The sequence below is a fragment of the Buceros rhinoceros genome, unplaced genomic scaffold (assembly GCF_000710305.1).
Source record: "Buceros rhinoceros silvestris isolate BGI_N320 unplaced genomic scaffold, ASM71030v1 scaffold2736, whole genome shotgun sequence".
Taxonomy (NCBI): domain Eukaryota; kingdom Metazoa; phylum Chordata; class Aves; order Bucerotiformes; family Bucerotidae; genus Buceros; species Buceros rhinoceros.
In genome coordinates this window covers 13040-27002 of record NW_010417908.1, presented here as the reverse complement: position 1 = coordinate 27002, position 13963 = coordinate 13040, and the positions used below count along the sequence as shown (strand labels likewise).

General features: G+C 52.4%; 1 protein-coding gene across 1 annotated transcript in view; it reads right to left on the bottom strand.

The window, feature by feature from the left end:
* The window catches only part of LOC104495348 (C4b-binding protein alpha chain-like), a 14176-nt gene extending 3887 nt beyond the window's left edge, over positions 1 to 10289 (bottom strand). The window contains exons 1-13 of the mRNA XM_010138308.1: positions 10202 to 10289; positions 9509 to 9700; positions 8878 to 8980; positions 8261 to 8346; positions 7655 to 7867; positions 6944 to 7126; positions 6519 to 6707; positions 5864 to 6061; positions 4700 to 4882; positions 4173 to 4358; positions 3619 to 3798; positions 3342 to 3467; positions 10 to 136 (exon numbers count right to left, since the gene is read on the bottom strand). Of these exons, the coding sequence (XP_010136610.1) occupies positions 10 to 136; positions 3342 to 3467; positions 3619 to 3798; positions 4173 to 4358; positions 4700 to 4882; positions 5864 to 6061; positions 6519 to 6707; positions 6944 to 7126; positions 7655 to 7867; positions 8261 to 8346; positions 8878 to 8980; positions 9509 to 9700; positions 10202 to 10289 (2054 nt within the window). The remainder of the gene's footprint in view (positions 1 to 9; positions 137 to 3341; positions 3468 to 3618; positions 3799 to 4172; positions 4359 to 4699; positions 4883 to 5863; positions 6062 to 6518; positions 6708 to 6943; positions 7127 to 7654; positions 7868 to 8260; positions 8347 to 8877; positions 8981 to 9508; positions 9701 to 10201) is intronic.
* Positions 10290 to 13963: the final 3674 nt, after the last annotated feature.

The following is a 13963-nucleotide window of genomic DNA, read 5'->3' as shown; positions in this document are numbered from 1 at the left end:
CTCAGGCACCGCACGGTGCTGGCGCCCAGGGGGGTGTAGCCGGTGTCGCACTCAAGCGTGGCCGTGCTGCCAATGGTGAAGTTCTGTGCCGATTTCAGCTGTCCGTGTGCGATATCCGGGATGGGACACTGGACCTCTGCGGAGCACCAAAACCCAGCACTTTTCAGGGGCCACTGACCACAGCTACAGCGACTGTCACTGTACCTCTGGGGAGCCCGAGAAGATAAGTCGGTTTGACAAGCGCAGCAACTGAGGCAGAGACGAGGGGTTAGTGCGTGTGCTCGGGCAGCCGTCACCAGCGGGACTCCAAACGTGTCATATTTCCCTCAACTGCTGCCCTTTCTGACTGGCCCTTGCTCCAGCGGATTGTGGCACAACCCCCCTGCACACTCGGGGTGCTGGCAGCCCCCCTCCAGCTTTACAATAAACAAGAGGCTCTCCAATGACTGCATAACCTCCGTTGCACACATACATCACTGATGCCCGACACAACACTTGTGTCCAGCACCAAATCTCCCATGAGAAATACTTCTGGGCTAGTCACAGACTCTCATAACAGAGAAAACCAAACTAAAGGCAGCAGTAACTGGGCTTTCCTCACGTTTTACAATAGGTGCTGGCAGGTCACCCAGACACCATGCGCCTCAGGTAAAACCAGTCATGGTTCACCCCCTGGTACAGCAGCATCCCAAGCACATCACACCAGCACTGTGCCAGGGCAGCGCTGCTGCTGCTGCCTTCAATACCAATCCCACAGAAAAAGCATCTCTGTCCTCATACGCATCTTCCCCAGGCCCCAGCTGAGGTATCAGCACCCCGCTGGTGGAGGCTGGATTTGGAAAAAGGACTGAGAAGCACCAGGAATTAAAAAACATAAACTAAAGCCCCTCGGCGGGTGTAAGGATGGTGCTGGCAGCTGGGGGGCAGCAGTAGCTGCACCAGAGGGTTGGCAAAAGGCCTGTTGTTAAAGGAACTGTGAACTTCCAGACAGAAACTGCAAGTTATTCCGCTTCCCAGAGACATTTCTTAGTCAGCAGACCCCAACTTCTCCTGCTCTGAAGCCAGCCTGTGGTATTCAAAAATCAGCAGCTGCCTCCAGCATGTCTATGGGCTGCCACAGGGCTTAAGCATCAACCTGACCCTGCTCAAATTGCCAGCTACCATCCTTGTAATTAAATGTTGAAGAGTCTTACCCGTCTAATTGACTCTCCCCATTTTACTGCCATTCTCAGCTTGAGCCCCAGGCTGTCAGAACATCCTCCGACCCTGGGAACAACTCAGCTGCCACACGGGTGATGGAGGCAAAGGATGATAGACCCTGCCATAAGTTCTAACTCCAGACCAGAAGTTCTGCAGACTGGCCTCGGGCTGTCCCAGGAACAAGCTCATAGCCTCTGGGCCAGCTGTACTTAGCACCTGTCCCAGGCAGGATCCACACCCCAGTGCATGACTTTGACAAGCACTGGGAATTTTGGGTGGCTCCTTGCAAGTATCTAGAGGTGCAGCTAAAGAGGAGAAACGGGCAACTAGCAGCAGCCACTGAGCTCAGGTCATCCTCACAGGGACATCAGGCACAGAGGTAGCAGCGCCTTCAGCCAGAGGAAGGTCCCCACTGAATTCTACCAACCCAGTTATTCCATATTTGATCTGCAAGCAAAGCTGAGCCACAGAAGCAAAGACGACGAGCAGGGGAGCAACACTCACCAAGACCCCCAGATGGCTGCAGCACAAGCACCACCAGTGCCAGGACCTGCCCCAGGCAGCGGAGAAACACCAGCATGGTGCTGGGAGCTGTTGGAAGGCGAGAGCCTCTGGCTGCTGAGAGCCTGCTGGGGAAGGGGAAGTAGCGGGGGGAAGTTGGGGACAGGTCAGATGAGCCACAAAGACACAGTCACCCCCCCGCCCTTCTGACCTGCCCAAGGCAAGGGCTGCCCTCCCGGCGCTCTCCAGCGAGGATAGGCTGTGGAAGGGAACTGCTCTGCCTTCTTCCCTGGTGGGGACAGCGGGAATAAAGCTCCTTTAGAGCTAGATCCGCTCTGCAGCCCCATTCCTGAAGCGGTGGGGGAACAGGCTGCTGTGCCAACAACCCCCTGCACCGCTCTCAGGGAGCAGCAGACCCCACGCCTGATCAGGCAACGATTATTGCAGCTCCTCTTTCCTCCCCTGCAGACAGGACAGGAGTACAAAGAGCCAGAGCCGGCTGTCATTACAGTGGCAGCTTTATTATGATCTCGGGGTGAAGGAGTACTGTCCGCTTACAAGACGCGTGCTAACGGAGCGCTTCCCCTTTACCGGATGGTGCAGAAGAAGTCCAGCCATTACACTTATTTCCAACAACTGCTCTCAGGGCACACACCCAGATGCAGCAAGTGGCACTGCCGTCCTGCTCGGGAAGAAAAACTGCTGGTGTTTTCCTCGAAGACAGGCGTGGACGTTTTCATCACTGTGCCTGCTGAGGACACGGCTAATGAGGCATTTAAGTGGTTGTTCACAATAACGAAGGCAACATGTGTGACCAGAGTAGAAATGGGCCATACTGGACAGAGATGGCACAGCTGTGGGGGGAGTGTGGGCTGGTGGCTCGTACCATGTTCGTGAGGGTCTGTACGGCCTCTGCTCAACTCCAACGAAAACAGACCCTCCACTCCGTTCCTTTCTAAGTGTGCCCTTGTCAGCGGAACAAGCGTACCTAAATGTAAAGCTTTAAAAGGAAGAAAGTGATGCACGGCCCTAACCCAGTGAGCTTTTGCAGAACGAGCCAGAAGTCGTCCCTTTCTGACTTCCCCTATGACCAAACCTGTTCCTTGACTGATCAGTAAATTTTATTCCGGCTACTGAAGTACAAGCACAAATTAAAGTAATAAAAAATCCTTAGTCAGCATGATGATTCGACACGCAGAGAGGACGGTTCTTATGACAGCAGTGACACCAGTCAGCCATGGGCTGTGGGTTTTAGCTCCCATTCAGGTTTCTGGATCTCCAGGTAGAGTTTCTGGACCTCCAGGTAGAGTTTCTGGACCTCCAGCAGATTTTTCAGTTCTGTCAGAGAAACTCCACACTGGGAAGCATCTCTGTTTTGAAGAATCTCCTCACACAGGTTATGCTTTTTCTTTAAAGAACCAAAAAAGAGGCATGAGGCTCTGCTGCAGGGACCTACGTGCTGAGCATCCCCCTCCCACTGCGCCCCTCAGTCAGGCCAGCCCCACCGTAACGAAGCAACCACCTCCCTGAGCAGGGCTATTCCCTGCTATAAAAGGGGCAGATACAGGCAAAGCCTGGGCAAACAATGCTACTTACACACGTGGGCGGAGGTATCCAAGTGCCCTCCGCTGAGCAGGTACTTTCTGAACTTTCAGATCGAGGGCTGTCACCCTTGCAGTAGAAGGACAGAGTTTCATTCACCTCGTACTGTGATTTATAACGGCGAATCACCAGGTTCTCCTGGTCCGTGGGTCGGGGGCACAGAACTGAAAGGAAAATACGAGCCAAAAAATAACGTAATGGGAAGAGACAGAGGAGAAAACGCCCTGCAAATTCCAGCTGCCACTGTGAATCGAAGGAGCAGCACCCCGGCCTGTGCCAACCAGCCGAGGGGCATCGCCCATGTCTGGTACCCACCTGGCTGGCAGGAGGGCAGGGGAGGGTGCCAGGTGCCATCGGCCTGGCACCGGCTCTCGGCATCGCCACGCAGCACAAAGCCTTTGTCACAGGAGAACCGCACAGCCGACCCGTAGGAAAAGGTGAATGTCTGCGGAGTCATCCTTCCCCTCTCGACTGTGGGCTTGGGGCACCGAACCACTGCGGGAAGAGAGTGGAGCTGGGAGCGCTGGGTTTGGCTGCTGCCCTTCCCCAGGGACAACGGGGAACCAGGTCAGGCAGGGCTGAGCCGCTCCTCTGGATAGTCTCTGCACCAGTTTTATACTCAAATGCAAGAACTGACCCTCAGCTGCCCACAGCAGCCCCCAAGGAGGTCCCACCAGTCCCTGGTGTTACTGAGCAGCTCGTGGTGCTGAGACCTTCACACAGGAGTTGACAGAGCCGCACAGTCATTAAACCGCTTTGGGTTTGGAGCTCCTGGACCAAGGCAGGTAACAGGGCTGGGGCTCAGCCCCAGCAGTGTACCCAGGTCCTGGCTTCAGTCTGATCCCATACAGGAGGGAGGGAGGACTCACCCTTGCACTCTGGGGCGGGTCCACTCCACACCAGGTCCACTCCATTGTCAGAGGTGCAGTAGATGGACTCAGCCCCAATGAGGGACAGACCCTCCAAGCAGCTGTACCTCACCTCTGTGCCGTAGAGGAACTGCTGTGTTATACCCGAGTGCCGCCCGTTGGTGATTTGTGGAGGGGGGCCACAGACTGTGGAATAAAGGGAATTGAGAAGAAAAGAAACGCACGGTTACCATATTCTGGTGACATTCAAAGTCACTTCTGGGCACTCAGTACAAGGGTTGACTTCATGTTTGCAGTGCGGCAAATTCACAAGAAGTTGCTGCCCTGTTTCTTGCCTCTTAGAGCAGCTTGAGGCTCCCACTTCTCGCTCAGCTCCCACCTGGGTCACATCTCCAGGAGAGGACACCTCAACACCTTCAGCCCATGAGCCGGAGATCATTTTCCCCGTCCCCAGGATCTGATGCTGAAGGCAGGTCACCTACTGGCTGCTGTTTCTGCATTTCCTCTCAGCATGGCGTTACACATACCTCTGTCACAGAATGGTAATGGGGGAGCCCAGCTCCCATCAGCCTGGCACTCGGTCGAGTCCTGGCCCCTGAGGATATAGTGCGAATCACATTTCAGCCTCAGCTTGGTCCCAACTGTGTAGTCATCTTTGTTCCTATAAACCACACTTGCATGGGCAATATCCGGCTTTGGGCAACGAAGTTCTGGAAACAACGGAAAATGAAGGATTTCTATTTGTCTTGTATTTTCAGAAAGAATTCCAGTGAAGGTGCTTTCTGTGGAGAGGACAGTTATCAAGAACATCTGAACCCTGGACAAAAAGGTGACTGTCACCCAGATATGGGTCTCAGCGCTTCCTTTGTAATTCTAAAGGAGTGTCTGCTTCTATAGTCAGGTTTTTCTGGGGCAGTTGGGAAAGGCACATGCTGCAGAGCTGGGTCCCTGCCTGACAGCCTCCCCTCGGGACTCGGCACCACACACCATTGCTGCCCTAGGGACTGCAGCTCCTGCTTCCCCACCGAGCCATGCTCGTGAGGCTGCTGAGCACCTCACAGGCCAGGACAATCATCATCCATGCTGTGAAGCTGGCCCTTGGTGAGGTGGAGCAGGCTCGCTCCTCCTGCCAAAAGTTTTCCTGAGCTTTTCAGCTCAGGCCACTTCCAGCAGCTTGCTGATACTGCTCTGGTGCCCCAGCCCTAGTTTCAGCAGTGTCAGTTATTAATGCTGTTGCATTTTCTTCCGAGAGGGGAAGTGCATTGAGAGCTTTGTCTGCTGCCAAGCCTCGTGTCAGCAAACCAGCCCAGTTGTTGTTCAAAGCACAAACCACATCCCCTTCCAGCAGGTAAGTGTCTCCCTGCTTCTTGGGAACCTCCTAGGCCCCTAAAAAGCTGCCAACACCCAACCCTTTGTATCCCACCTCCCCAGACACTAGCTCAGCTCCCCGCCCAGACCCTGTACTTTCCCCACGCAATGTCATGACCCATCTGGACCTTTGGCTGCTATTTCTTCCAAGTTAACACAGGAAGACTAGATCTGAGGGTACGTGGCAGTGGAGCAAAACTCTTCTTGGCCACTACTACCATCATCTAAGGCCACGAGTAGATTTTTCTGATTGTTAGCCACACTGCCCTTGCAGTCAAAAACAGTAGTCGCCAAGTCAACTTGTTTCGCCAGCTCTCACCTACCTGGAACACACTCCAGTGCTGCTGGATCCCAGTGACCATTACTTTTACACTGAAGCACGACATTGCCACTATGACCTTTGAAAGCATAGCCATCGATGCATGTCATTTCCAGCCTGTCTCCATACGCATAAACGTCTTTCTCTTCCCATCCATGTAGTAGTTTTCCGTTTCTAACATCTGGATCTGGGCAACGAATTCCTGAGAAACACCAAACAGGAGCGAGTGTGAAACCACGGTGAAGCCATCTGGATGTGACAGCGGAGTCATCGTGAACAGAAGAAGGGCGAATGCTTTGTAAGAAAGTCACATCGCAACACTAAATCTGCGCTAGCACCATCCCAGGGTGGGACGGGGTGTTTGCAAGGGTCTCTGCAACTGCAGCCTCCCCTTGGATGCTGCAGGGGCCCTCAACACCACAGGGACTTTTCTCACAGGTTCCAGGCATTAGAAAACACAGCTGGCAAATAAAGCTGAGGAAACTCTGTGGCGGGGCAAAAGATTGAAGGAGATCAAGAGTCACAGCAAAGACCAGATATGGGCACCTGGAGCATCCCCCACCCTGCAACCTGCTCAGCAGTGCGACACATACAGCTTCTTCACTCAAAAATCATTTTGCCAGCCCTCAAGGGTGAGCGAGCCAGGTGAACACACTTACTTTCGCAAGGATGAGGAGCTTCAGTCCATGTAAAATCTGGCAGACACTTAATGTGCTGCGTGATTTCTCCTGAGCTGAACTGGTGGCCCTCCCTGCACTCGTAGGTAATGACAGTGTCCACAGGGAACAGGTTGCCAGCAAGTCTTGCTTTAACAGCATTATGGACCTGTGGAGGGTCATCACAGCTACCTAGGAAAGAACCTCCGATTAGGGACACCGCCAGCGATAAATCAGTGAGGCCCGTAATGGGATGTCTATGGCCCCAGGCTATAAATTCCTGAAGCCACCTTAGAGCTACAGAGAGATTAGCAAAAAAAAAAAAAAAAAATCCAAACCTTGGAGCCACCACCCCCCTGACCTAAAGCTTTCTCAGATGGGTGGGTGCTTCGCTGAGCAAAGCTGCTGGGTCGGTCCCCCCCACTTACTGAGCTGGCAGAGTGGCAGCGGCGGGTCCCAGAGGCCATTCTCTTGGCACGTGGATGTTTCGCTGCCTTTCATGGCATAGCGGAAGTTGCAGTCGAACATGACGGTGTCTCGGTAGGTGTAAGCAGACCGGTACCCGCTCAGCAGCCTCCCGTTCTCCACGCTGGGCTGCTCGCACTGAACCACTGTGCCAGGGAAACCAGCGGTTATGCTCAGGGAGGGAGATGAGGGTATTTGAAACATTCTCGTAGCATCAAAAAGGCTGGAAGTGGATGGGACGAGGTAGCGGGCTGAGGTGGGGTTTTGATCTCCTTACTCTGTATTACAGCATTTTTTTAAGGCAAAGAGGAAAGAGAACACAGGAAGGGCAGCAGGCATCACAGCAGGTTTCTGAACTCTGTGCAGGCGTTGTGTTTCCTACAGGCTGACAGGCATTGACTGGCCTGTGAACGCGGGTAAAACCCACTCCCATGTCCCTGCCGACTCGGCGACTGTGAGCAGTCATGGCCCCTGCGATCGGAGACCCTAAATCCTGCGGCTGCTACCAAACTCGGGGGGTCTCATCTGCAAGAGGTGATTCCAGCATTGTAAAGGAGAGGGACAGCTCCTCGGAGGGCACCAGCTCCAACGGACAGGGTAGCAGCAGAGAAGGGGCTGTGGCTGGAGATGCCGCTGTGCTCCAGGGAGCTCAGCCTGCACCCAGAGCCGCTCACCTTTGCACTCCGGGGCTGGCTTGTTCCAGACACCATTTAGGTCATCGGTGGTCGTACAGAAAATAGAGGCATCTCCCACCAGCGAGAAAGGTTTCTCTCCCCGTTTGACCGTGCGGCAGCGGTAGGTGACAGATGCTCCATATTCAAAGTGCTCTTTGTCGGCTCCATTGTGCTCCCCATTAGCTATTTCTGGAGGGGGTAAACATGGGATTGCTGGGGAGGGAGCGGGGAGAAACAGTAAAGGGAAGGAAGAACAAGAGAGAAAGAACTTAAATCATTTTGATCCAAAGGTCTGGTACTTAAAAACTGAAACACGAGGCGTCAGAAATTAAGGGCAAGTCTGAAGGGGGCTGCAGGGCAGCAGAGCTCTGCCCCAGGAACCCAGGTTGGGGGATGTTCCAGTCTGACATGCAGCTGCCTTTCTCCCAGACAATGAATAACTTTTTTTCTACAGGATGACGCAGGAAGAAAAACACAAAGAAAAAATATCCTTCCAGACTGCCCCATGCATCAAAGTGCTGAAATTCTCAGCAGGGTAATGCGACAGCTTCTGCATCCATCCCCAGTGCCTTTTAAGCAGCAGATCAGTTAAGGAGCTCCACTTACCCTCACAGATGGGGATGTTCCTGTCCCATGTAACAACCCCACTCTGAACGACACAGCGAATTTCAGAACTTCCAACCAGTCTGTACCTGTGTGAAACAGGGGAGAGGGAATTAATTGACGAGCTCAGTTTTGGTGTATTACCTGTAACATCACCATCAGGATGGCTTTGGATTCCTTATAATTACAGAAGATCAGAAATTTGCCATCAATGGCATTTTTTTCAATCACACACTGGCTTTTGACAAAAGTGTTTTTTAAATCAAAAAATGACATGGTTTCTAAGGAAAACCCTCTCTCTGCCAGCTGCAGCCATCACTACAGCTCTGAGCTCAGGACTGATGTCCTTTGGAAGAAAAGGTACTGAAACAGTACGGGAAATAGTTTAGAAAGGGCCAAGGAGAGCGAACTTGAGCTCGAGAAGAACTGCCTCAAAGTATGAGAATAAGAAAGCTCAGTCCTGAAGCTCTCAAAGGAAAGCTCGAAAGATATTTCGGTCCTGCTCTGCAACTGCCTGCCCTGGTCAGGCTCCCGACAGCACAGGCCTTAATCTGGAGGGAAAAGACTTCAGAAAACAGCCAGGGAAGATGAGGACCATGTCCCGAGGGCTCTGGGCTTACCCAGTGTTGCAGGTGAAGTTCACTGATGAACCGAACTCGAACCTCTTGGGGAGGATGATGAGTCTGCCGTTGTCTGGCTCCCCAGGGAAGCTGCACATCTTGGCTGGGGGACAACAGGGCAGCAGTTAGTTCTTACTCCAGTTTCTTAACAATTGGGAAAGTGCAGCAGGAAAGCAGAAGACTCCAACACTGAGCAAGGGGATGGACCAGAGACCTGCAGATTTACCCCCCAACCTTAACTTGTTCCGCGATTCATGATGCCGTTAAGGCTCGCATCATGACCTGTGGCCAGCCCCCGCAGGTGAAGTGGGGTTTTGTGGTAACCCTGGCAAGTGCGACCGTGGTTTGTCATAGCTAAGGCATTCTCCCACTGCGAGTTTAAAACACTTTTTTGGACCAGGAGTTAAGAGTGCCTGAGCAGAACATCCTTTGAGTCAGCAATCAGAGCCAGCATCAAAGCGCGTTCCAGCTTCTGCCATCTTTGCTAGTACTTAGCGGGACACAACTGGTGTTTAACACCAAGTCACTCGTCTCCCAGCACCTTAAGAGTCACTTTGGACACTGCTCGAACAAAATGAGCTGAGAGCATCAGCAAATAAAACCCCAAAAAGTCAACCCAAAATGTACTCACGTATACAGAAGTCCCTCAAGCCGTGCCACTCGCCGTTCAACCCACAAACGAGGACGTTTCGAGCATAAAGATTTTTCGTGTAACCTGGACGACAGACGTATTCTGCTGTTTCTCTAAAGCGAAATACGGTCCGGCCAACGTACTCCTCTCTGAGTTGAGCCGATACGAGACGTGGTGGAGCACTGCAGTCACCTACCGACAGAAACTCCGTCAGAAAGATGCTGGGAGGAAAAGCCGTGGGAGTTCAGCCCTGGTTAACTCTGAAGGTCCCAGGCAAGGACACTTCGGTGGCCTTAAAACTCCTTAAAGCTAGAAACTAAAGAGCAACTTGTGACCAGGGATGGCTGAGGCTGGCAGGGACAGAGGAGGAGCATTGCCCCACCTTCACTCCTCACACCCCATCCAGCAGATTCAAAGCCTGGTCTCAAAGTCTGGATTAACAATTTCCTTTCCCCAGTTAGTATAAATCATTGCACCTTTTCCAGCTGGAATAATTTTATGTCCATTTTACACAGAAAGGAATAAAAGGCAAAGGAAGATGGATTCTGATCACAAAGATTTACAATCTTCTCAAAATGCAAAGGCAACAGGGAAAAGAGAAGGATCCAAGTCTTGTGAACACCAGGAGAACATTTTCTTTTGAGGGATCTTAGTCGATCCCAACAGACTCGCTCCCTCCTCACACTCACTTACTCTGGACAGCCACGACAAGAGCAGCAGCGAGGCACAACCCCAGGACAGCAGCGTGATCCCTCTGCCTCCCCGACTCCAAAGCTGGCATCTTCCCTTATTCCAGCCTCCCTGCCTGGAGATCCCGCAGAAGTTACCACATCCCTTCTCCAGGCCAAATATCTGTTAAAATAGCACAGGAGTATTTTGACCCAGGAGAACCACAGCTCGTGCAGACAGGTCTCCATCTCCTGTACCTAAGCAGGTGGTACAGCAGCGGCTGGAGCCCAGGAGCTATCACAGTGCTCCACGGGGGAGCGAAGCAGCCCCCTGGCTCCTCTGTGGCCAACGGGAGATGCCCAGCGTGGAGGAGCTGGGCTGTGGGGTCAGAGCTGGCTCTGGGTGAATAACGCTGGCTCCAGCAGACCAGACGCAGAGACACAAAAACACAGTGTAAATAGGACAACTGATGGTAGATGTTGAGCAATTCCCATAGGCTTTATTCCAGCGATCTCCTTTACCTGCAGTTTTGGGAATGCAGCTTTCAGCCAACAGAGTAATGCCACGAACGCTTCCCAGCCACATTAGTACCTGCAGGGTCAGGAGCGTACCTGTGCCTCTAGAAACAACCACCTGAAACTTCTCTGACAGGTAAAACATTTTCTCTTGGTAATTAACCTCTTGGAAGCAAGCTCATAGTCAGATTAAGGGCTGCTGGAGTCAGTACAGTCCCCTGGTGATGAACCGCATGCAGAGAAGTAACCAGAGAGGTACACCGGTTTTGTGCAGATACCACTAACTGGAGTAAAGCTCTAAAGCCTACGAGTCGTTCAGGAGACTGCCCTGCTTTACAAAATGCCATTTAAGTGTAATTTGGACTAACCTGGCACCCCTGGGGATCAGCAAGAGTCCCGTCTGTTTCTGCTACCCAGGATCATCCCCCATGAGCCCAAGCCCTCCCAATGTTAGCACACTCCAAGGGGCTCCCTCCCTCCTGGAAACCAATCTGGATGCTTTCTGCCCCAACCTGACACTTCTTACGCCTGTTTCATTCCTCTGTGTTTCCTTCAGCCCATGTTACAGCTCTTGGATCAATTTGATTTAATCTTTGTGCCTGCTAAAGCTGCAAGAAAGCTCCAACCCAGTTCCCAAGAGCTACGCTGCCTCAAGCTGCATTGCTTGAAGCCGTCTTACCGGGAGGTCTGGCAGCAGCAGACGGAGAGACCCTGCGCATTCAGCTCCTGCAAGGCAAAGTGATGCCTGACCTCACCCAGACCCCCGGCTCCAGGCTCCGCAGTGCTCCAGCAGTGACGATACTCCTACATGCTCAGGCACAGCTCCACACAGCAAAGCCTGAATTCTGCAGAATCCGAAGCTGAGCCCGCTGACCCATAAATCATTAACTCCTCCTCCGAGCGAGAAGAAAGTAATTTATTCAACCCACAAAGCAAAACATGAGAAAAATGGATACAACCCAAGCAGATGTTGAAATTGTTTGTTTTCTGCGCAGAGCTGCCAACTCTTTGTTGAAATGATCCTTGCAGAGCAGGACACTGCCTGTTCCACCATGCAGCAATGGCACCTGGCCCGTACCAGGGCCCAGGCGATGCCCAGGGACCTCAGGCACTCTATGGGGACCTCCTTGAGAGGACTGCTTCACCCCAGGGCACGACAGCCACAAGCTCAGCCCTTCTGACCTCAGAATATGATTTCTTCCACCAGCTCCACCTAATCTTGTTAAAGCAACACCAGCTGGAGCTCAGCAGCTCACGAGGTCCCAGGGAGCATCGCTCAGCGCTGAATACCCAGTCCAGGATGGGAACCCAGCTGCCCTTTGTCTCACCGAAAGCTGTTCCCGAATCCAGCTGGGGGATCATTTCCCAGGAACAAGAGTTTTGGCAGAATTTGCAACTATTTGCTCCCTTCGCACTTCGGCTGCGCAGCTTCACCCAGGCTTGAATCACCACCAAGAACCGAGCAATGGCCTTTTTACCCTGTGGTGTGCCTTCTTTTTAACCCCTAGAAAAACAGATGTCCTTTAAAAACCGTGTTCCTACCCTCAGCAGCTCCCCAGAAAACACGAAAATCTGAATTCCAATAAAACCCCCTTAAAGTTGGTGAGGCAATGGCAGCAGTAGCTTGAGTGCAGGATTCACCATTTCCAGCCCAACTCCCATGGGCAGGGAAGCCTGCCCTGCCGACCCTCCCCTCCAAACCCTTTCCACAGACTCCCCGAATACCCCGGGATCTCACAAAACCAGCACGTAATAGTTACAGCAAACAATAATGGAAAATAACACAGGAAAGTCGATCTATTTTTTTTAGTATCTTTATTGTAAACAAATGGTCACGGGGAATTTACGCTCAAGGTCACAGAGTACAACACATAGCCCAAGCTCACATACACTGCGGGGTTTTTAAGCTACAGCAACACCATTAGAAAGCGGTAACATAGCAAAATCGCGAGTAAATGAGTCGCATCCCTCTCGCTAAACACTAAACACAGAGGCACTGCTTGCAAACAGTGTTCAGAGACAGAGGAACAGCGGGAGAGGTGGCGGTGGCACCTCAGCACCCGCCCAGCGCCTTGCAGAGGAGCAGGGGGTGAGGGGTGGGGACAGACCGTTCCTGGAAGCGCTGGAGCCGTGACTCTCCTCCCAAGGCTGCTCAGCAGTGCCTGGGCTGGGTTTTCCCATCACCCACGGTCAAGCTGCCAGGAAGGCAGAGGTGGCAGCTCTAACGTCACAGCCAGTGTACACAAACTAGAGCTACCGGAGCTGGTTTCAAGCCTTTTTCCTCACTTTCTAATGTTCCCCATTGCTGGCAGCAGAGATGAAACAGGTTTTCCTGAGCGATCATTTTTCTCTAAAATGACCTGTCAGGCTGATGGGACAGCCAGGCTCTGGACTGTGGCTCAGGGACAGCAATCGGTGGTCCTGCCACTTCTGACCAAAGGTGACAGCAGCCACCGCCACCTCTGCTGTCAGAAATGGAGACAAAGTCAAGGAATCACAAAAGAGCCCCCACTCATGGTGCCATGCTCAAAGGCACCAAGCAACTTCCACGCTCCAAGTTCACCAGCTCAGCCTACCCAGGCCACGACAGCAGCTCAGGTACGACTGACAGCACCAGCCACCACTAACCCTCAGGTCAGGTGCGTTGTGCAACCTTTGTTTATTCTGGGGTATTTGCATGTGTGGTGCCAAGGAAATCAGGTGAATTCAAGGAAATACCTGGCACAGGAACCTAGCAGCCTGTTTGGGGCTGGGGCAATGCGTGGGCTCAGTGGCATCACCCCACCTCGGCCGTCCCCAAGAGCTCAGGGCTCAGCAGGACCCCAGGACCTGTCAGGTAGGATTCACCTGCTCTCCAACAACATCCACGGTCACAAATCTGCTGCTGCTCTGCTCTAGACACATGTATTTACACCTTTTGGAAGTAAAAATACAGGAGGAAAAGGCTATAGTTAGGCTTCGGTTAAAGCTCTGACGCACAAACGCTGCTGTCTGCAGAGACAGATGGTGGCCAAAGCAAGGACCCACTCGAAAGGAATAAGGGACCCACCATCAGACCCAGGACTCCAGACCTGACTTCCAGCAGTGATTAAAAAAAGTTACAACTGCCAATGCATTAGCAGCTACATTCAGGAATCTTGGCAGGTAAAAACATACATTTTGTCTCCTTACAATCGTTAACAACTCAGTGACACAAATACCGTTTGCTAAGGAGTTAATTATTACAGCATATTGTGCGTAAACATCCTACTGTATTGTGCGTACATTACTG